Source organism: Scylla paramamosain, chromosome 5, assembly GCF_035594125.1.
Source record: "Scylla paramamosain isolate STU-SP2022 chromosome 5, ASM3559412v1, whole genome shotgun sequence".
In the NCBI taxonomy this organism is placed as follows: Eukaryota; Metazoa; Arthropoda; class Malacostraca; order Decapoda; family Portunidae; genus Scylla; species Scylla paramamosain.
Window position 1 is genome coordinate 31933606 of NC_087155.1, and position 25407 is coordinate 31959012.

The following is a 25407-nucleotide window of genomic DNA, read 5'->3' on the forward strand; positions in this document are numbered from 1 at the left end:
AGCATTCAATAATTTTGAAATATGCCATGAAATAAGATGAGTGTTCAATAAAAAGGTCATTATACCTGAAATTCATTAAACATTTTACTGTATTTTAAAAACCTGTGACAAAAAAATTGGGATTGTTTTTTGGGGGTTGGAATGAATTAATGGCACTTCAGTTAATTTCAGTGGGGAAAATTGGTATGACACGAGCAAATTGAGTTTGTTCATGGAACGAATTAAACACATAGGTCAAGGTAACACCTTGACCTATGTGTCTATGTATATATATATATATATATATATATATATATATATATATATATATATATATATATATATATATATATATATATATATATATATATATTCCCTTTTGGAACAAATCAGTTTTCGAACAAAATTCTGAACTCATTATTACTTCAGTTCCAGTACCATAATTTGGTTTTAGAACAAAGTTACTTGATTTCAAATATCAAAATACATAGCAAAAGCTGCAATTTATTCCTAATTTAGTTTCTTTAAATATTTACTTTGTTTTTATATATTTGAAGGAGAGACATTGAGTGCAAGACGATAATTCAATTTTTGAAATAAGGTAAATGTGATCCCGTTGAAAAACCTCAATGTAAACTAACAGTTTTTGGCGCTCAGGAGCCACCTCCTGAGCCACCTGTGGATCTCTCGATGACCCCCAGTGCCATCACTATTGAACAACTGCATTTTTCCAGTACCTTTTCCCAGCAGCAATGTTATGATCACCTTAATTCTGGTCATAAGTGGGTTTCTCCTCTTTGTTTCCTTCTGTAAGACTTCCCTCACTAGATTAGTGACAAAGAGAATTGTTTCCTTCTGTAAGGCTTCCCTCACTAGATTACTGACAAAGAGAATAACTTGCACAGTCTAAACAGTATCTTCTGATGAGTTCTGTATCACTAAGTTCATTCAATACATCCTTTCTGTATAAATAATTTGTGAGCTGGAGATGTTGTGAAGCAGCCATCTTGGCTGTGGGAGCATCTGTCATAAGCCACTAAGACAGGGTAGACTTTTGTCTGCAAACAGACATTTTACATTGATCCTTATAGGGGAATAGTTTTGGTTTTCAAACATCTTGGATTTTGAACAGCATTCAGGAATTAATTAAGTCCTAAAACTGAGGTTCCAATATATATATATATATATATATATATATATATATATATATATATATATATATATATATATATATATATATATATATATATATATATACAGTGGAACCTTTGTTGCTGAATGCTTCCCTTTTCGAACAAATTGGTTCTTGAACAAAATTTTGAACTTGATTTTGCTTTCATTATTGTACCAGAATTTGGTTTTAGAAAAAAAGTTACTTGATTTCAAATATTAAAAGACATAGCAAAAGCTGCTGTTTATTACTAATTTATAGTTCAATAAATATTTACTTCGTTTTCATATATTTGGAGAAGAGACACAGAGACAGTAATTCAATCTTTGAAATAAGGGAAATGTGATCCCATTGAAAAGCCTTGATGTAAAGAAACAGTTTTCAGTGCTCAGGAGCTATCCTGAGCCACCCCATGGCTCTCTTGATGACCCCCAATGCTATCACTACTGCACAACTGCATTTTTCCAGTAGCTTTTCCCAGAAGCAAGATGACTAAATATTATGTTCACCTTTATTTTGGCAGTAAGTGGGTTGCTCTTCTCTGTGTCCCTCTGTAAAGCTTCCCTCACTAGATTGGTGACAAAGAGAACACCTGCATGGTTATTACAGTATCTTATAACAAGACAAATGGTGTTAAAAAGCATGTAATTTACCAATAAGCATTACACGACAACATTATTGCGGTGATTAAAAGTACTCATGTAAAATGCTATGTGATATCATTACTCAGCTGTTTTCACGGTTGCTCAAACTCGCTACCCCCTTCTCCTTGCTTTGATGATTCCACGTAGCATTTTACAGGAGTACTTTTAATCACCGCAATAATGTTGTTGTGTAATGCCTAATGGTAAATTACATGCTTTTTAATACCGTTTGTCTTATTACAAGATACTGTAATTTTCCACAGCCTGCAAAAAATAAGATAAAACCATTCATAATTTGAACAAGTGGCACCTCCGAGGCTGTGACAATGCAACCATCACCTCCATCACCTCATAGCTACACACATAGTACCGTCATACATTTTCAACTCCTCTGACAGGTAAATAAAGCCTTAAAATGCATATGTGTATAGAACATTTTCTACTTAGAATTACACGTTCTTTCACCTCTTTCAGTATTTGCAGAAACTCGCGATACATCATATATATATATATATATATATATATATATATATATATATATATATATATATATATATATATATATATATATATATATATATATATATATATATATATATATATATATATATATATATATATATATATATATATATATATATATAAAGGTGTAGTCAAAAAGTATCCAGCCTTGAATTTGTTAGCACAAAGTAATAGTGCATGAACAAAAGCTCCATGGGTATTAGGTGGCCGTATCCTTACTGAGCATTTGCAAAAATTTTTGTGTCTGTAGGTGGTGATAGTCACCTACACTGATGCATTGAGTACAGACATGAATAGTGTGCTGTGCAACTTTTTTTTTTGAGTCAAGATAACCAAGCACATTGAGCTGTTGTATCAAATTTTGCCAAAAACTTGGTGATACACAAGCCCAGACTATCAAGAAAATTTAGAAGGCTTTTGGAGATGATGCTATGAGAAAAACACAAATAAAGGAGTGGTGCAACCAGTTAAATGGTGTTAAACTGGTGATGACTTTTTTTTTTTTTTTTTTTTTTTTACCACAGTGATATTATGCACCATAATTATGCACCACAAGGTCAGACAATTTACAAAGAATACTACCTGAGGGTTCTTTGCTGTCTTCATGAAGCTGTGTGGGAAAAACAACCTGATTTGTGAGCAGCAGAGAACTGGCAGTTCCACCATGACAACACAGTCTCTCATTCCACCCACTTTGTGAAAGCATTCCTCATTAAGCATAACACACCACTTGTTTGTCAGGCTCCATGTGATTTTTGGTTATTCCCAAAGCTCAAAAATACACTCAAAGGGAGAAGATTTCAGTCAACAGAGGACATTAAGCAAAATTTGACAGCACATCTCTACTGCATCCAAAAAAATAATTTCCAGAAATGTTTCCTGCAGTGGCAGGAATACTAGCAGAAGTGTGTAGATTCCAAGAGTGAATACTCTAAAAGTAGACCATATCAAAATTATGAGTTTTTAATACTACTTGTTTTCCAGACAAAGGTTGGATACTTTTTGACTACACCTTGTATATATATATATATATATATATATATATATATATATATATATATATATATATATATATATATATATATATATATATATATATATATATATATATATATATATATATATATACACACACACAAAATGTGTTGTTCTGTGACAGAGCTTGTAACTCAATTTGCTCGTATGTCAAATCAGTTTTCCCCATTGAAATGAATCGAAATGCCATTAATCCATTCCAGCCCCCCAAAACACACCCTTTTTTTTTTTTCACGTTTTTAAATACAGTGGTACCTTGTGATTCAAACTTAATTGGTTCTTTTGGGCTGTTTGAATTGGGAATGTCCAATTTGGAAGCAATTTATCCCATTCAAATAAATGTAAAAGAAATTAACCCATTCCAGGTCCCAAAATCCCCATTTTTTTATTTTTATGGCTTTATGTTATGCCCTAAACATAGAATTGATTAAAAATAACCTAAATTATAGAAAAATGCAGTAAAAGAAAACTTGAAGTACCATATATTTTGACATATAAGACAGCACCTGAATCATCCTAAAAAAAAAGATACAAAAAAAGTTGGCCACCCTATATGTCAGATACAAAGAACAATGACCTTTAAATTTTATGCAAAACACCATTCCAAATAAACACATACCTCCAAATAATTCTCTCTCTCTCTCTCTCTCTCTCTCTCTCTCTCTCTCTCTCTCTCTCTCTCTCTCTCTCTCTCTCTCTCTCTCTCTCTCTCTCTCTCTCTCTCTCTCTCTCTCTCTCTCTCCCCGCCTTTCTCTCCTCATATGTGGTTGATATATCAAGGTTTTACCATAAAAAAATGTAATTATAAGTAACAAATGTATAAAAACACGTGAAGGGAAAGAGTGAGGTGAGAAATGTTGGGCAGATGTTGTGACACTTGTTGTGCTAACTAGTCATGGTGTAGCTCAAGCTTGTTTGTATCTCAGATCTTGGTTTGCAACTCAAAGCAAATTGTTCAAGTGGCAGCTCATATCTCAAAAAACTCGTAAGTTGAAGTACCAGTGTAATTTTTATTGTGATATCCTTTGTGCTATTTGTTACATAATATCTTATTACTTGGACATAAAATATTTTGTGCTCTTCTTATGAAATAGAATTCATAATATCATTGATGAAAGTCATTGGGCTTATCAGGTTGACTTAGAGAGGAAAGTGGACCGCGAGGAAGCAGAAGCATGGTGTAAGGAGAATGGTGACCTTCCTTACATTGAAACCTCAGCTAAGGATGCTACCAATGTGGAGGCATCTTTTATGGTGTGCCTCAAGAGGTGGGCAAACATAGAGGGCCGCCAGGTGAGTTTTTCTTGCAATATTGGCTGTGTAACGTCATATTAGGAATTAGATTGACAATAATAAATACAGCTATATCCAGAGTGTACAGTAGGATACCTGTTGCTTTACATTTTCTTTCATGCCCTTATTAAGATTTGCATATGATTTAAAACCATATATATACTGTATCCATTGCAGTCTTTTCTTAATGCTGGCTCACCAGTCATTAACATATCCAAAATTAAAACAGTGTACCATTATATCTTTAACCACCACAGGAACGACTCCCCATGCCAGACACAGTCCAGTTGGATGGTGGAGGGTCTCATCATCGACTCTGCTCCTGTTCCTCATAGGTGTAAGGTATTTTAGTTTATTTATACACATACTTATAAAACAGAGGACTTTGCTTTAAACACAAAGATATTCCTTTGTTGTACCACTCTTTTTTATTATCCATTCATACATAGGTTCACAGCCTTTCATTTTGAATACTAACATTATAAATTGGATTTTTTTTCATGATTTCATCTGGACATCAAAGTCCATGTTCAATACCATTGACAACAGTGATTAGCACCTAATGCTTCACTGTATCTTTATGTAAATTCATTTATTTAATTGTTCCAAAGTTGTGCATGATGCTGGGAATGTTAATGTCACAGTGTGCTTTGGAGCATCATGGAAACACTGAAAAGTTGCTTTGAATTCATAATAAATTGTCCATGAGAGGCTTTCATTAAGGATTGAACCTCTGCCAGCACACTCATGAAAATGTGAGTCTGACACCTCATCAGTTATGTCAGAAGTGGTTACCAAGGCCTGATCAGCTTTGCCTATCATATGATATATATTTATATATACACTCAACCTTTATAGATTGCACACTTCCATATTGCATTTTTCCACATCACATATCCATTTAAATCTTCAGTTCCATGTATATTGTGCACCCTCCATCCATATTGTGTATGTCTCATGCTCAGCAGCCCACAACATTTTGTCAGTAGAGAATTAATTTTATTGGCTGAGAAATTTTAACCATTAAAGCTTCTCATTGGCCTTTAGCCACACTACTGTTGTAGTGAGTTTCTAGAAACAAAATCCACATTATGGTCTGGCTGACTCATCTCATTCTAACTGAGACTCTCCAGCTACTTGCTCCACTATTGCCTATGCTCTCTCACAGGCTTCCAACCAAAGAGAAGAGGAAAAAGACCCTGACATACACAGAATAATTGGGCATAGTGAAAGAAATTAATAATGGGAAAACAAAATTATTAGTTGTTACTTGTTTTGGTATCAACAAAACCACAAGGAAGACTTACAAGCCGTAGGACTTTAAAGTGAAGCATACTGTATGAACCAGCCCAAAATGACACAATGGGGCAGACACAATGATATCCCAATTATCATATCACCAAGACTGAACAACTGTTGGCAAGATAGGGATGATGTAATTTAGTAGTAGAGACGAATTATTGAGAGGAAACTGCCAAACAACTTAATCATGCAGTGGCTTGGAAGGGGGGAGTAGAGGATCCATCTATGCTCATTGCTTCCAAGGGCTGGGTGGAAAATTCAAGGTAAGGCATGTAATGAAAAATGTTCTGATATTTAGTAAAGTAGTAAGTAGAGATCATGCCAATGCCAGGGCATATAATTTTCTCTTTGTCATTGAGTCAGATCAGTACACCCAGAACCAGATATTCAGTATGGATAAAATGGCTTTCATATGAAAAATTGTGCCTGAAGTGGCTATCACACTAGCACTTTTTTTTTTTTTTATGTAGGAAGGACACTGGCCAAGGGCAACAAAAATCCAATAATTTTTTTTTTTTCTCTCTCTCATTATTGTACCATTGACCTTACAAAGTAGGATACTGTTGTCCCATATTGCCCCACTCTCAGGTGCTAGCTTGCAGCCCAGATAATTTTTGATGCAGTGTCTGCAGTAGATGGTAAGAATTCAAAATGGTGCTGGGTTGTGTAATCTTACAATAACATGTTGATGTTTATAATGTTAGACCTCAAGTCATAGAAATACCTATAAAATATATATTTATTTCCTGCACATGAAGGCTAGGCAAGTGGGAAATTATTAGAGTGAAAATTATCAATATACATAAAGAAAAACCAACTTAACAAGTCCAGACAATATTTTCATTGTTGTTTTGCATGTATTTCTCAATTCAAGGAAATGACGAACAGCATGTCTGATCCTGAGAGAAAAACAATGGTGAAGAGATGCTGAGATATCACTCTTTGAAACGGTGAGGAACCTGCCAACCTTGCAGGAAGTGAATTTTTCAGATTATAAGAACCCAGGACAGGATACTGATTTAATCAGTATTTATTATACCTGAGCCAAAGACTCCAAGGCAAAAAGAAAAGTATTGATTATGCATAATCCAAAATTTAACCTTGCAGGGACTAACCTCAACTCAACTTTGTAGAAGTTTAACCTAACCTTCTGGGGCCCTGTCATAACCTAACATAACCCTGCAGGGTGTAACCATAATCTAGCTTAACTTAACCTGACTTTTCACCTGCTTCACAAGTTGAGTTAACATCAGTATGTCATCAGCACTGCTGGAAAATATTAATTTCTTGTAAATAAGTCTGCCATAGTTGCTGAGATACAAGTCAAAGGATGCTGATGCTGGATGGTAGAAAGCGTTGTGTGTGTGTCCTAGGCAGAGCTGATGTAAGCATCCTATGTCGGAACATCGAGAGTTGACAGTCAAAGGAAATACATTCCATTGTGATAACTGCTGAAGGGAGCTTTCATTACTAAGCAATCACTTAAATTACAATATAAAAAATAATAGCTAATTAAAGCATGTCAGTTTGTATTTCTGTTATTCACAATAGCAATAATTAGCATTAATAATGTATTTAATGGCTATAAAGTGTCATAAAAGGAAATAGTGTTAATGTATCTTGAGTGGCTGGAACCAATTGGAATTAGCCCTATAGATTTTATGATTTCCATTTTATGTTTTCACACATCACACACTATGGATGGTCCCAGTTATATGTGATCTGGATGGGTTGTGTGTATAAATATCTATCTTGAATTGAATATTGTGAATATTGTGAGTGACATCATCATTATGAGTTATTGTCATCAAAATGCCCTGGCATACAGTTTTGAAGTTTATTTCCTCACCATAATAAAATTGTCTCTCATCTATTGCCACAACCAACAGCATGTCCATTCAAATGTGAAAACTTCTGTTTTTTTTCATATTTTGACAGATACTACTTGTTTTTTGCAAATTTGCAAATATTTGAAATGTGTATGAGCTGATATCATGGATGCAAGACCCTGTTGTATAGGTTGTGTATACTAATTGTTGAGGTATGATTGCATATCTCATAAACACCTTATAAAATATAGTCTTTTCACTGGAACATAAGTCAAGCAAGATGTGTGAGTCTGTGCATGTTTGTAACCATGTACTGATTGGCTTCTGTCATATATTTGCAACCCAGTTACTTTTATTGTCCTTACAGTTTTTTTTTTACAGTGATCTTGCAGTTAGAGCATTTTATCATATTTTATTAATACTAATGGACAGCAGCAATCACGAAATTCAAACATGTCATGAAAGATGAAGAATTGATAAAGAAAATATATCAGCGAATGCAAGGCCAAACTCATGTCAGGTACATGAGAGTTAAGCAGTACTGGTACTGGCATCACACAGCCACTACACTACATCCTCACCATATTTTTTAATTAAGCTGTATAATAACAGCATTCAATCCATCCAGTATCAACACCTTAAATTTTATGGTGTTTTGCATACACTTGATGCCATTGTCATAAATTTACAGCGGCAACTTTAAAAAATTCTATACTCTTTATTTGTTTATTGAACTTAACAGAAAACACACTGCATGTACTTCAAACCTTACTCAAACCTGTGTATATGTAGTCACATGTGTGTATGTATGTGTGTTTGTAGTTACATGACAAGAAGCCATTGGAAGCATACTGACTCGTGATTTCAGAGAAATGAGTATGATGTAGGCTTGTGCCTGGAGCACTGCTTCAGAGAATACCGCACACCTCTTCACTTCTGAAGTGATTCAGTACTGCTTATAAATAGTGTCTTTATGAAAAACAACAAAAAAGTGCTAGCACACATTCAGTCACATGTGAATTGCAATAGCCTACTGATTGTGCAGTGAGGTAGATGATTTTACCATTGGTGAGGTGACATAACACCATCCACAAACACTGATGATGGCCACAAATTGCTAGCACCACAAACACTGCTGGCATCACTATTTGTCACATTACACATACCAGTGCCAGGCAACTTATAATGTCAGTTTCAAAAAATTTTTCACTTAGCTAAACCCCCTTTAACATGTTTTCTCACAATCTTTACATTGTTTAGGATCTTTTCAGTGCATGAAAAAAATAAATAAAATTTGCCTGGCACCACAGGCAGGCTGATGGTTAAAATAGCTGGCACTGTGTTGGTTAAGAATAATAACACCACAAAACTGTGAGAAAGCATTGTGGCTGTGTGATGGCAGTGCTGCCTAATTCACAAACTTGATAGCCACTGTAGCTGTGCATTCATTGGTATAATTTTGGTATCGATTATTTCACATGATAGGCTTCAATTTTGTAATTATTAATGCCTCTTAGTACTTAAGAAATATAAAATCATGTAATGATGTCACTATAAAACATTAAAAACTATAAGTAATGCTGATTTATGCATTTATGGCAGTAATCACTCAGCTCTTGGCTTAATAAACTCATGTGGGCTTACAGTTTGTTCAGTTTAGCCTTCATTGAAAAAAGTATAACTCATAAACTACTACTGACATTAATTGTATATAAATCTTTGTGTACAAGAATTCAGAAAAAAAACTTTGTGTGCATTTATGTCAAGGATATGAGAAATAGTCATAGTATTGATCTTTTGCCTACAGAATGAGTTGTGAGGAGGAAAGGAAGATGCTCAAATGGATGTGCAGAAGACTTCCTATTGTATGATGTGATGAAAACAGGGAAGAGTGAAATTACTAGGACTTCCCTGTCACTCCTAGTAATAGTATCACAGTAGGTTCAACTGTCTTGTTATCAACATGTTGATTTTGTTGATTGACATATAACTAATGTAAAATGCATTTTTATTTTTATTCTTTAGGAATAGTTGTTTAATATTCATTTTCCTCTTTGGTGTTGTTTGTTGGTAATATCCTAATTTGTTATAGACCAAAAGTGTGCTAGTTTATTTAAGTCCTCATATCTGAACAGCTAAGAATGCAGTGGTTGAGATTAAGAGAGAGTCTTGATGGACACAAATATATTTTTACCAAAGTGAAATATGATGAAGAAAATCATGATGCTTCCCAAACATGATAGTAGTGTTCATCATATAGTTATCATTGCACAGTGATGTCTGTTTTATGTTTAGTTATTACATGATTTATGCAAAGAATTTGTTGCACGAAGTTAGTGCATCAATTAATTGTGCTTCATTCCGTCCGTTAGCCTAAACATGGTGACATTTAATTCAGAAAATATATTAATAGATTTAAAACTGTGAAGATAAGTACCTCTTGCATCAAGAAAACTCTCAACCATTATTGGTACAGAATTTCAAAAGAGTATGTGTACTGAAAAAAAAGATGCTTTGCAATGATTTTTTGGCCTAGGAAAATGTAACTTGTGATATAATCCATGCTCAGGCATCTTGGTATTATTTCAGCTCATAAGAATGTGTCTCATGTAATTTAAGAATATGACATTACATTCAGATTATGCAGTTAACTGAAAACTCTTTGGATCATTTTTATCTTGACAATCTGTTTCAAGTGTAAGAGACTTACTTTTATTTGCTATTCCCACCATTATTTTTTTCAGTTAAGTATTAAAGTAAGTACAGAAGGTAACATGTCTTAATAAAATTGTAATGATATAAGTAATCACACCACAGCAATACTGTAGGAGTCCTTTGGGATCATATTACACTTACAACACTGCAGTAGAAAAGGTCAAAAGGAGTGAGAAATTGTATGTAACACATAATCACAAGTATATCATAACTATTAAAAAGTTTCATCAGTTGACAGAGCCCAACTCATGCAGACACTAAATCTACTGTGTTATGGTGTCAGAGTCCTCTGTGACTGCTGAAGAGAACAATATGGGAGATAATGACTAGGGAAAGCAAGATGGTGCTGAGTGGAGGTATTGCTGTGTTGTAACCATTCAGAATGTTTAGGATTATTTTTCACAGATCCATCTGACATAATTCACTATTCCTTTATCCTTTATGGTGTATTGTTTATATAGCATGTTTTTCATATGAAATTAACTGCTTATGTAATCATAGTACTGTTTTCTATTAAGGACATTGTATTGCCAAATTACTCGTATAATGACGAGTTTTCTAAAAGGCCTTGCTTTAATTACTGATGGATATAGCAGACTTTTGTAGGGGTATCTGCCCTTTCCTTGAAGTAGATTTATATATATATATATATATATATATATATATATATATATATATATATATATATATATATATATATATATATATATATATACAGTAAACCCCATCTAAGTCAGATTAACGTGGGGAAATGCTAATCCAAAGTACTAAAAAATCAGAGTTATTAGGGAAAAGCTAGATGTAGCCTTAGAAGCCATCATGAAAACCAGCACATACAGCAAAAGTCAGGCAGGAACACCAGTTGTGCATGACACAGCAGGACAATGGCCATACAGATAGCAGGCAATGTTTCCAATGCACATACTTTTGTAAACACCAGATGATTATGTATTATGTACTGTATAGGAGAAAAAATTAGTATTTGATATTTGAATTATGTATTTAATATTTAATATTTGAATATGTACCCACCTTTTCTGGTGCATTTTTTTTTTATTTATTCATTTTTTTTTTTTTTTTTTTTTTTTTAGCACTGGCAGCATTAATTGCAACACAGTCTCCTCCACATTCACCTCTTGCAACAGCACCATGCACCTCACCACACTTTCTTCTGTTCATGCAATTGTGTTAAAACCTAAGGTCATTTCAGTTAGTGGTTATTTTTTCTTATTCCTTCATTTGAATAACTCAGGATAGCACAAGATATGATGCTCTACAGTAAAGTAGTACATTAGATAGGTATCCGATGTCTATCTGAGTGTCCAACTTTCCCCATGTATCTTGAAGAACAATCTGGAATATTAGGTGTCTATATGAGTGCATGAGTATCCAACTTCTCCCCATATATCTTGGTTGACAATCCAAGATATCCAACACTTATCTGAGGGAGTGAAAGTGTCCAACTAATCCAATATCCAAGATATTTGGCTATGACTTAGATACAGTTTAGTGTGTGCATATATATATATATATATATATATATATATATATATATATATATATATATATATATATATATATATATATATACAGTGTAACCTAACCTAAGTTATCAGATGCTTCCTTTTTCAAACAAACCTGTTTTCAGACGAAATTTTAAACTCGTTATTGCTTCAGTTGTGGTACCATAATTTAGTTCTAGAACAAAGTTACTTGATTTCAAAGATTAAAAGACATAGCAAAAGCTGCCATTCATTACTAATTTATAGTTTCTATAAATATATACTTCATTTTTATATAATTGGAGGAGAGAGACAGAGTGTAAGGCAGTAATTCGATCTTTGAAATAAGGTAAATGTGATCCCAATGAAAAGCCTCAAGTAGTTTTCATTGCTCAGGAGTAGTCCCAAGCCACCTGTGGCTCTCTCAGTGACCCCCAACATCATCACTACTGAACAGCTGCATTTTTCCAGTAGCTTTTCCTAGCAGCAAGATGTCTAAGTGTTATGTTCACCTTCATTTTGGCAGTGTGTCTCCCTCTGTAAGGCTTCCCTCTCTAGATCAGTTTAAACAGTATCTTCTGATGAGTTCTGTGTCACAAAGTTCATTCAATACATCCTTTCTTTATAAATAATTTGTGAGCAGATGTGAAGCAGCCATCTTGGCTGTGGGAGCATCTGTCATAAGCTGCTAAGACAGTGTAGACTTGTGTTCAGGAATGGATTAATCCATTATTTTACATTGATTCCTATGGGGAAAATAGTTTCAGTTTGTGAACATTTTGGATTTTGAACAGTATTCAGGAATGAATTAAGTTCAAGAACTGAGGTTCCACTATATATATATATATATATATATATATATATATATATATATATATATATATATATATATATATATATATATATATATATATATATATATATATATATATATATATATATGTGCACACACACACACACACACACACACACACAATAGGGTATGCAACAATGCACAGTCATTATAACATACAACTGCTATAATGCAGTGAAATTTTTATAAAAATTTAATTAGAATAATAAACCAAAACTGGCAAGATAAACCTCCCACTCTTGCAAGCACTGAAGTTTTAATAAAAATTCAATCAGAACAAGAAACTAAAACTCACAAGACTAACTTGCCAGCTGTGCGAGCCACTGCTTACCTATCTGCCACCAGCACCACTTTCTATGAACTAACAACATAAACATTCAGTTTACCGCACCTCCACCAGTAGCAGCCAAACAAGCTCATTCACACAATAACCCAAGGTTAGTTTAGGGCACTGTATATATTTGTTTTGTTATCCCAAATGAAGTAGTACAAATATGCTCATTTTGATGTATTTTTCAAAAATTGTTGAATTTTTTTATATTTTCTGGTTCTGTGGAACCATTTAATTTTTTTCCATAGGATCTGTCACCACAGTGCACATTTACCATAATGAACACTACATTGGAACAAATCAAGCTCATTTTTGCATACCCTACTATATATATATATATATATATATATATATATATATATAAGGTGTAACATGAATTTCTGGTGATATTGCTAAAGGTGAAAATACCTGTTAAGTGGAAAATGTTCTATGCACATATGCATTTTGAGGGTTTGTTTAGCACTGGTATGAAATTCAAATATGGGTGGGCAACACATTCACAACAGCCAGACCAGGGGAGGTAACCATGCTGGAGGAACACCATCTCCGCATATTCCACATTACTGTAAGTGTGTTGCATTGCCAGCAGTGTTTTTCTTTCAGATTTGTGCAATACAATCTAAATATATTCACTGTCACTACCTTGGTGAGAAACTGAGTATGACTGACTGGCAATCAGCTGATTTGTACCTAGCCTCACTCCTGCAAAATCTGTAAAACAATGGCTTTGTGATTATGGTGTCAGATGCATTGATGAGTGGCCAGCAAATAGTCCTGATGTTAGTCCTATAGAAAATCTGTGGTATGTGTGCATGAAACATAAAAGGCAAGGACATCAGCACCCTGACAAAGTGGGGATGGAGTCTTGGGCACAAACACCTCCTGAAACACTACAAAACTTTGCCCTATCACTTCTACTATGACTGAGAGAAATAGAGAGACATTGTGGATTGTGTACAAAATACTGAAGGTAAGGAAAATACGCTAGGGTTTTTATTTGTTGATGATGAATGTTGTGGTGTTAGAAAAAGTGTCACCTGGGAAACACTTTTGCCAAGCACTGTACGTCCATTGGTAAAATTGTGAATTATTCACACAATTTCTATAAGTTTTGCAGCTTTACAGTATTCCACAACAAGTGGTATTAATGGACAGGTGGTTCACCAATAAACGTTACACACTTGGCACCATTACTGCATAGGTAGGGAGTGGGAAGGAGCAAGGCTAGGAACAAATCAGCTGACTACCACTTGCCAGTCACATTCAGAGATGGTGACAGTGAATGCATTTAGATTGTATTGCATAAGTTTGAGAGCAAAATACTGCTGGCAATGCCATATACTTACTGTAATATGGAGTATGCAGACATAGTGTTTCTTTGGCATGATTACCTACTTGGCCTGGCCGTTGTGAATGTGTCACCTGCCCACATTTGAATTTCACATCACAATTAAACAAAGCCTCGAAATGCATATGTGCATATAACATTTTCCACTTAGAAATAACTTGTATTTTTACCTCCAGCAATATCCACAGAAACTTATGTTAAACCCTGTATATATATATATATATATATATATATATATATATATATATATATATATATACTCGTATATATATATATATATATATATATATATATATATATATATATATATATATATATATATATATACATACTTCAGTTACTGAATGCCTCCCTTTTCAAACAAATCAGTTTTTTTTTATTTTGAGCTCATAATTGCTTCAGTTGCTGTACCATAATTCAGTTCTTGAACAAAGTTACTTGATTTCATATACTAAAAGACAAAGCAAAAACTGCCATTTATTTCTAATTTAGAGTTTCTATAAATATTTCCTTCATTTTTATGTATCTGGAGGAGAGAAACAGTGGGTAAGACAGTAATTCAATCTTAGAAATAAGGTAAATGTGATCCCATTGAAGAGCATCATTGTAAACGGTTTTTGGTGTGGTCAAATGTAATCCAAGCTACCTGTGGCACTTTTGATGACCCATAACACCATCACTGTTACACAAGTGCATTCTCCCAGTAGGTTTTCCCAGCAGCAGGATGTCTAAGTGATATGATCACCTTCATTTTGGGTTACTCCTCTTTGTGTCACTCTGTAAGGCTTTCTTCACTAGTTCGATGACAAGATATCCTTAAGGTCTAAACAATATCTTCTAATGAGTTCCATGTCACTAAGTTCATTCAATACGTCCCTACTGGATAAACCATTTTTGAGCTGAAGATGTGGAGCAGCCATCTTGGCAGTGGGAGCATCTGTTATAAGCCACTAAGATAGGGTGGACGGGTGTCTGGGAACAGATTAATCCATTTTACATTGATTCCTTTGGGGAAAGTAGTTTTGGTTCCCAAACATTTAAGATTTTGAACAGCATTCAGGAATGAAGTAAGTTCTAGAACAGGATATATTATGACTGAAAATGAGAAATATTATTCTATGCACAGTGTGTTCTTCAGTAGAGATATCCTGATATTTGAGTGTGGGTGATTGAACAAAAATCCAGCTTCCTCATCTTGATGACAAAATCTCTTTTTGTATTCCTCTATTGGAGTTGCCATTGTTTTGCTGTTGTAGAAGTTTAGGGAGCAAATGTAGAATCCATTTACAAGTTTTTTCCCTCCTTGCTAAAGATCTGTTTTAGCAATAATGATCATTCAGGCTTGAACAGGCCCAGGTGCCACTGGCTGTAATAATAAGAGATACATATTTAGAATATAAGTTATCTAAGTTGCCTTAATAGTTTAAGCTCATATTTATTGATGATTTTTCATTATTACTCTGCTTGCCATTTATATGAACTAGTAATTCCATAAAACATGTGTCACTGTGCATAACTGAATTCTTGTTTCAGTTGATGGTTCCTGAATATGAAAACTAATGGTGAGAAGTTGCCACATTTTTCATTTATTGTTTTTTTTTTTTTTTTTTTTTTTTTTCATTTACATCATCATTATTGTCATCATCATCATCATCATCATCATCATCATCATCATCATCATCATCATGCCCTCTGTTAAACAAGTTACAAAATCCAGAATTACAGAAGAATTGAAGCTTTAGTCAAAACAGAAAGCATACTAAATTCATTCAGTATTCCATGTTACCATCTAAACTCCAAATCTCACATTCCACACATGTCTATATTATTATTATTATTATTATTATTATTATTATTATTATTATTATTATTATTATTATTATTATTATTATAGTTTCTTTTCCCCCCCAGTAGAAGGACCAGGAAAGATAGTCCAGGTTCTCATCCCTCAAAGCTTTCATTCCATTAGTAGAACCACTACTCATGATCTTGAAGAACAAGTTGCCACTTTTTCAATACCAAAGATTTAATTAAAAAAATGTAAGGGCTTGTATAATTCTTTTAAGTAAGAAGTCTAAACAGTAAACCTTTTTAAGTTTTGCACCTCATTGATACCACCGGATTGCATAACTGTTATACCTAAATATCAATTTGAGAAATGCTAATTGGATCTAGAATTACACAAAATCTTTACTTCTCAATTCTGACTTTAATTTTTGCTTAAATGAAATATTCAAATAACAGAGTCATGTACAGAGTCATGTGCTAGATACTAAATAACAAGTGCTTTCACATACTTGTGAAATTTGTTCCAAGTTGTCATCACCTTTACCTCCTACACCCAGCTAGTCTCTGCTTTGGTTTAGCATGATTATTTCAAAATACTCTCGCTTTAGCAAGTTACAATATCCATCAAAATGCGTTGCATCCAGCATGTGCATTTCAAACTACTAGAGGTGAATGGGGTGCAAGTGAGAAATTTTCAGGGAGGACTAGTGTAGTCTCTACCCTCATGAGTATAAAAAACTGCAATGCAATATATATATATATATATATATATATATATATATATATATATATATATATATATATATATATATATATATATATATATATATATATATATATATATATATATATATATATATATTTTTTTTTTTTTTTTTTTTTTTTTTTTTTTTTTTTTTTTTTCTTCTTTTTAAACCAAAATATTAACTCCATAGGAGTGTATAGTTAATACCAAGTGTCATGCTCCACTGTAATAGTAGCATTTATTTTTTAAAGAAATTAAAGTTGTTCTTAGTTTGCTATAAAGGTTGACATTCAAGGTTGGCAAATCTGTTTTACTTATGTCCATCAGTCTATTTCACTCAGTGATTACTATGAATGATGCATCTTACTATCTGTCTTGTCTGTTTCACACAGTGACAAGATAAAATTTTAAGATAAAAGCAACACCATTCAGTATGGCATAGTGAAACTAATGAAATTGTGAACAGTTAGTCTGTCAAAACCTCTTTGGAATATAATAATAATTATAAAGTTTACTTCAAGAGACAGTAGGTGCTCGATGTGGTGATAGGACTGGAACTCATATTCTAGCCCTGCCATTACCTTATCACTAATTAGAGCTGCTGTCCTTTGTATCTAGTGTGAGCATTGTTGGAGCTTCCTATTTTGGTTGTCACTGACCATTCTTGCCACTTCCCATGCTCTGCTCCTATTTGATTAATTCCTCTGTAGCAGGAATGATAACACATAGATGGAACAAAATTCACAGCCACCAAGCTTTGTGTACAGGCAAAAGTGTAATTGTAGTAGTTCATAAGAATATTAATAGCTTCCTTATACTTTGAAGGTGGAAGTATAATACCTATTTATTGTTTTACATGTAAGTTCAAGAAGTATTCTTCCGTGAATTCTAAGGAATCTAAATGTCAGCAGTAGACAAGACATTGTCAAACAGCTGAATCAAATGGCCACAGCTCTTTGGGAGAGAAAAAAAAAAGAAAATCTACCAATGTGAAACAAAAAATGTGTATACACTAACTGGCATGAAGCAATCACAATTGTTGATGTATGCTAAATTATTTTTCATTTTCCCCTAATATTTTATCCTACATTAGATTTTTATGGAATACAATAAATATTTTCTTTTCTTGTAGGACTACTGAGAAATTTGCTAAACTTAAAGGCTTACTGTAATTTAGGCTTTATATTTTTGTATATAGGTAGTTTTCTTGTGCAGAAAAGATGTTTATAAGAGAAAAGTATTATGTTGTGTGTGTGTGTGTGTGTGTGTGTGTGTGTGTGTGTGTGTGTATATATATATATATATATATATATATATATATATATATATATATATATATATATATATATATATATATATATATATATATATATATATATATATATATATATATATATATATATATATATATATATATATATATATATATATATATATATATATATACTGTAAGTGTGTTGTAGTTAATGAAATTTCTAAACATTGATTTGGGATGTATTCCACACTGATCTAAAACTGATAATGAACTCTAATGAGCACTAAGGTAATGTCACATTAGGCAAAATCTCTCTCTCTCTCTCTCTCTCTCTCTCTCTCTCTCTCTCTCTCTCTCTCTCTCTCTCTCTCTCTCTCTCTCTCTCTCTCTCTCTCTCTCTCTCTCTCTCTCTCTCTCTCTCTCTCTCTCTGCTAGGCAGATGATATGGGCATTATCACATTCTGTATAACAGCAGTGCAGATACATGGAAGTATGCTATATTATAATAGTTTACAAAGAAGTCCTGTGTTTACTTCAGACTAATTCTATCAAATATTCATCCTTGAAGTACCGACTTTGAAGTGTCCTAGTCTTGTGTATTTTCATCATTTCATCTTCACCTATCTCTTTCAGATGATTAAGTCATTACAAGATGTCCTATTTTTATTATATACACCAATAAAAAACATTAGTAATCTACTCAGCATTTCGGATTTTCATCATGGCCAAATAATTTTATCATTCATTCTATTCATATCACATGCACTTCTCAATTAATCAATTTCTACTGATTTAACCTTTATTGTATCTTCAGTCCCACCTTTCTTTTTTTCTTTTTGAATTTGTTATTATTGTCCTTCTCTCATCATACATCTTAATAATCCTACCCTATTCTTATAGATTCGGGCATCTGTTCATGTGCTTAATTTCAAATGGGCTAAGCCATCAGTGTCAGTCCCCACCACTCACAATCACTCAGTTGTGCCACCTGTGATCAGAGTCCAACTTCCAGGAGGCAACAGCCTGCATCACCATTAGCAGCTTTGGTATGAATTTTGCTGACACACTACAAAATCCAAGTCCTCACTCAAATCAGAATGTGCTGAACCATTGCTTTTGCCCACCTCACCCCTCAGTTCCTGAATGATGGCACAATTGTTCTACAGTTGTGTCAAAAGATCTCATCATTTAAGCTTGTTTAGGACCTATCAGAATATAAATCACTCTCCACCAAGTAGCCATCTGTGAACCAATTGTAAATCTCCTTAATTTATTTAATATGCATTATGAAAGCCTGCTGAATTGTCTCAGCATCATAAACTTTGCCTAAATTGTACTAATTTTAGGGAATGTCAACCTGAGATATCAAAAAAATTCAAGTTATCACGGGAAAACTAGATGTACCTTAGAAGCCATTGTGAAGACAAAGGCATGTAGTATAGTATGGTATAATACATTTTTCTGTAATTTGTACCACAGATTTTTACCGTACCATAATTTTGTACCATATCTAAAAAATCCTTTCATACCATACTAGTACAATAAATTATCATAGTCATTTTGTACTGTTTCTGTACTTTTTTTTTACATTGTAATTTAAAGATACAATACTACTAGTACTACCACTACTACTACTACTGCTACTGCTGCTACTACTACTACTACTACTACTACTACTACTACTACTACTACTACTACTACTACTACTACTACTACTACTACTACTACTACTACTACTACTACTACTACTACTACCACCACCATGAAATTAGTGTTATATCATATGATAATAAAATAATACAATTTTATTATGGTAATGATACAATACAAAAATAATCAGTGATACAATATTAACTTTCTCATTAGTCATTAGTAGTTATGCATGCATTTCATGTGTTGCACTTTAGTAGTATAATAGCATCAACAGTGTCCTCTTTTAATCCTAACCTCAAACCACTCAGTATATAGCACAACCCAGAAAGTATCTACTCTACACTGACCTGATTAACAGGAAGAGCAATGGCTACTTCAGCAAGTTTTTTTATTAATACTTTCCTGTTGGTGATGCCACCACTGGAAAATGCATTCACTTTTACCTTTACGTAAGGCTTTAGTGAACATTTTGAGATGTCCAGCCATCTCACTTTCTTTGTTCACATCCCACTGGGCCACTAAATAGAGGTGAGCAGGTGGGGCCCTGCCTATCCCTGCTATGGCAGGGCTGGGTCATAGCTGGAATTAACACCTCAGTGAGGAGGCCTCAAGTCACCTCATTAACCTTTGTTAATCCTATAGGCCCACACACCTGATTGACCTGGGTGGTGGCCAGAGGCATTGGCCAGTGAGCAGCTGGGTACTGGGATGGCTAGCCACTGTATTCGATCACCTAGTTACGGAAATGATACAATTATGAAAAAAAATATTGTACTTTTGTACTGTAGTGAACTTGAAAGAAAATATACTGTAACATCAAACCATACATACATCCCTGAAAAAACATACCATACCATAATATCATGCTGAACTACATACTACGTGCTCTGGTGAAGCAGGAGTCAGGCAGAAACACCAGTTATGCGTGAAACACCAGGATGATGGCCATACAGAGAGCGGACAGTATTTCCAGTGCACGTACTATTGTAAATACCAGGTGGTTATGTATTATGCACTGTATAGGATAAAATTAATATTTGATATCTGAATTATGTATTTAATATTTAATATTCAAATATGTACCCATCTTTTCTGTTGTGCATCTTTAAAAGTTTTTCTTAAGCACTGAATGCATCACAGCATCCCCCATACACATCTCTTTCAACAGCACCATGCACCTCACCACAGTTTCTTTTGTTCATGTAATTGTGTTAAAACCAAAGGTCATTTCAGTCAGTGGTTATTTTCTCCTATTCCTTCATTTGGATAACTCAGGATAACACAAGATGTGATGCTCTACGGTAAAATAGTACATTAGATATCTGATGTCTATTCAAGCATCCAGCTTTACCCATATGTCTCAGAGAACAATTCGTGATCTAAGTGCACAAGAATCCAGCTTCCCCATATATCTTTGTTGACAATCTAGAGATATCCGACACTTACCCAAGGGGACAAAAGTGAATGCCTTAACCGATATCCGAGATATTCGGCTCCAACTAAGCCTGGATTTAGTGTAGTTGTCATTTTGGTATTCTGACAAAATTTCATTCCATCCTGCTGTTTGTCAACTTGGCATTTCATTGAAAATTTAAATTAAATAAGCATTGAGTTAACTTCCTCTCTCATAGACAGACTGTACTTTCATAGGCAGAACCCCCAGTGATTGACATTGTCTGCAGATTTAAAAGCATATTCATGCATGCCCATGGATGTGCTCTTCACCTTCCCACCAGAGATTGTCTTCCTTGCTTCATTTGTTTCTGCAGGAAAATTTTAGGTTTAGTATTTTTTAACAGACCTCTTATATAGATTACTTATAAGTTAACAGGATTTTTTATCAATTATGTTACATTATGCATCCACATTTTTTTTTTTTTATATAGCATTCAACACATATATTATCAGAATAATCAAGAATCAGAATAATCTTCATTCTATCTAAAGGCATCTTCTATCTAAAGGCATCTTCCTCCGAACCAGGCAGTTTCTAATGTATTCCTTTAGCTCTGGTCTCCTGAGAGCCTCATAAGCTTATGGCTGTAAGAAGTTGTAAGGTTCCAAGGCTCCCAAGGGACCTTATTACAAAATGGGTAGGCAGCGAGGTGAAGTGAAAGACACAGCCACTCATAGGCAACAATGCAGATATAATTGCTGAAAACAGTCCAATATGCATGTATTGCTTCTTGTAAATCTCAAGCATACAGAATTAACTGCATGCAGGTCATAGGTGAATACCATTACTAAAACCACGTAGCATGAGTTATTTCAGACGAAATGAGTCATAACATTTGCATGCAGTGAGCATGGAACACTCAAGCCTTCCAGTGGCATGCAGCATTCTGGCAGGTCAGGTAAGGGTGTCTAAATGGCTTACCTGTCTTGTGCCACCACTTCCAACACATTACTGTATTCTGGTGGAATGCCATAATGCAGTGTGAGGCCATGACTGATACAACCAGTGCTTGCTAAAATACTTTGCAGAATGGTTTGCATTTGCACAGGTGATGTAGTAGGAGATCTCATTAAATGATACACGAGATAGAGTGTGGCTTTAACATGGTGGGTTCTAAGCAGCAGGGGAAGGGACTTTGCTCTCACCTCAGTAACTGATCAGTGACCTGGGCAGCTGCCAGACATACTCCCTATAACTCATTTCTCATTGCTCTTTAATCTCTAATAACAGAAAATATTTTGTTATATTATATTTCCAGTCTGTCTATATACACAAGGATAATGAATAGAGATAACTAGGTGGTGGAATGCACCCAACATGCACAGTCATCAAGCATCATTCTGAACCAGCATGTCTCAACCAGGCTATTATTTATTACTATTTGCCTCATCTTTAGATATAACAACTATTAAACTAAAATAACTATTGTATCTTCCTGTCTCTGACTCTGTCACAAAAAACAAAGAATTGGTCCTATATGATTTTTTTTTTAACTGATAATATCATAAGCCCTTGGAGACCAGCTATTCACTTTTAAATACTTTTTAATGGCATAAACTTCAAGCAGTGAGGGGTGAAGGCTGCTGCAGTCTCAGTGAGGGATGCCTCACTGCGCAACAGCATATCCCGTGGCAGCAGAACTCCCTGACTTCTGATCTGTTTTACAATGGTCAAGGGACAGAGCTCTGACAGGCTTAGAATTTAGGTGCCTCAGAGAACTGAAGAGGACACCTTAAATTTTTGCTTTTTGAGTTTCAAGCTCCTTCATTTAAATTTTTCATCAGGCATTACAAGATGAAGTTCATGCCCATTAGTCTTGGGAATGTACAAAAGGTTTATCCAGACATTTTAAATAACATGAACACTGGTTATGTACTCTGTATGTAACTTGGCAACTTACCACAGGATACCTAACTGTGTATGTGTAAACAGATGATCTGTATGTAACTTGGCAACTTACCACAGGATACCTAACTGTGTATGTGTAAACAGATGATCTCTCATGGGATTATTCAGTTTACAGAGATACCACTGAGCAAGCTTGTGTATTGGGTTACTGCTGCACCCACAATGCTTCAAACTTGAGTAAGAATTCATTGAAAGCAATCCATGCTCTCAAAAGCATTCAATAAATTGAATGTGAAAGTGTTTGTCCTATGAAGGTTACATAAAAGAAAACAGGAGATTGACAGTACAAAAATTATAAAATCTATGGGTTTCATTGTCTACTGTTTCAGAGATTATGGCAAAGGATCTTAGTGTGAAACATGCATCCCAAAACATCACATCATCAAGAAGTGTTGTCAAAATTTACATGAAATTTATGTCTAAAACATCACATTGCCAACTGCCATTTCTAATGTTAAAACAAGCAATGGTGAAGTCTTCAGGAATAGGACAAAAACCACTGATGTGAACTGACATTGACTTTATGATATTATTTTTGAGAATTTTTCATTTAATGAAGAAGTATTTTATTATACTGAAATATTATATTCATGAAATATTATAAAGGCAGGGTTAAAGTACATTTTATCAGCATTTGTCTGAATGCTTATGTGTACATATTTATTTATATTAAACATGTATTTACCAAAGTGAAAAATTCTTGTTAGTCATGAAAATTATTTTGAGCCAAAATAATGAAAATGTTTGACATGTTTGAAATAATACCTGACTTTCATTTTACATACAATAAATTGAGATTACTTTATTATGAAGAAAAGTAATGGATTGATCTGACAAAATACCAAATAACAAAAGAAGCTATTCCCTACACCTCACAGAAAACAAAATTGTAAAAATAAATGTTGGTTTTTTCATATGGTAAAATGAATGTTTGAAATGTAATAGGCCCTATTATTTTATAACTTTGCAGAACATTCGTAAATTATTCAATAATCAGAAGTGCACAACTTAAAAAAAGAAATAGATATGAAGAAGTATGTTAATGGTACAAAATATGTAACTTGATTTCAGGTTTTCTTTTATTTCATAAGTCTGTGTTTTATGTAAGTCATCCCATTTTTATCTGTTTGATTATTTATTTTTTTCATTTAAATTTTCAAAGATTATTAGTGAATCAGTGTAGTTGTTAAGGCACCCATGAACTCTGGTAATTATGCCTCACCTAAAACATTGTTTATACTCTAGTGGTGTATAAAATATAAGCCATGATTTTTTTTTCTTCTTTTTTAATGAGCACAATTTGAAGTGTATATGTACTGGAAAGAAATTACCAAGTGATGTTATCTATAAAATTACAATATGTTTATATGCTACTTTGTTTTTGTCTCATCTCAGATATGCTGTAACCTTCTTGTCATGCCATTAAGAATAGAAAATTGAATTGCAGGTAACCTTTATGTATGTAAGGGAATTTATTTACTCAATGTTTCATGTTTGAATAATTTTGTCCTCTGTGAATCTAAATTACTTCTGGATTTTGATTTCCTCACAGATATGTATGGAAATATTGAGCAACATTTCCTCTGATGAAAGGCCTTAAAATTACATATATGTATGTGAGTATGCAAGAAAGAGTTTGAGTGTAATTTGAAGTTTGGAAGTTTTCTGTTTTACAAGATTATATAAGTATTGATATATTACTATGCTAAGCAAAAGCTGCTGTGCAGCTTGTTGCAAAATAATGAGATTGATAGTATGAGAAGGAAGGAATGAGATTTGGATAGGACATTAATGTAAATTGTCTGAATGGCCAAAGAAGAGTTGTAGTTTTGATGAGAATCTGGCTCAGTAACAGATTTATCTAGTCTTCTTCACCATTAAGACCTCATGTCTATTTTTTTTTCTATAATGAAATGTGATTTTTTAGATTATGATGAATGATAGCTGTTATGTAATATATTTGAGTTATCTTGACCAATTAAAAATAAAGATTTAGTCATTATCTGTTTTCTCAATAACTTAGCCTTTGTAGTTGTATGAATAAAGGTGAGAGGTGGAAACAGAAAATATATCAAAGC

At 33.7% G+C, this 25407-nt stretch overlaps 1 protein-coding gene across 7 annotated transcripts in view; it reads left to right on the plus strand.

The window, feature by feature from the left end:
• LOC135100838 (ras-related protein Rab-9A-like) overlaps positions 1 to 11699 on the plus strand; it is a 33568-nt gene extending 21869 nt beyond the window's left edge. For 3 of the 7 annotated variants that reach the window (XM_064004282.1, XM_064004280.1, XM_064004277.1), the window contains 3 exons: positions 4486 to 4644; positions 4902 to 4986; positions 9583 to 11699. In XM_064004282.1, the coding sequence (XP_063860352.1) occupies positions 4486 to 4644; positions 4902 to 4979 (237 nt within the window). In that variant the 3' untranslated portion in view covers positions 4980 to 4986; positions 9583 to 11699. Of the gene's footprint in view, positions 1 to 4485; positions 4645 to 4901; positions 4987 to 6820 lie in introns of all 7 variants that reach the window. The other 4 variants (XR_010268940.1, XR_010268939.1, XM_064004281.1 and 1 more) reach the window with 4 other exon arrangements.
• The last annotated feature ends 13708 nt before the right edge of the window (positions 11700 to 25407 follow it).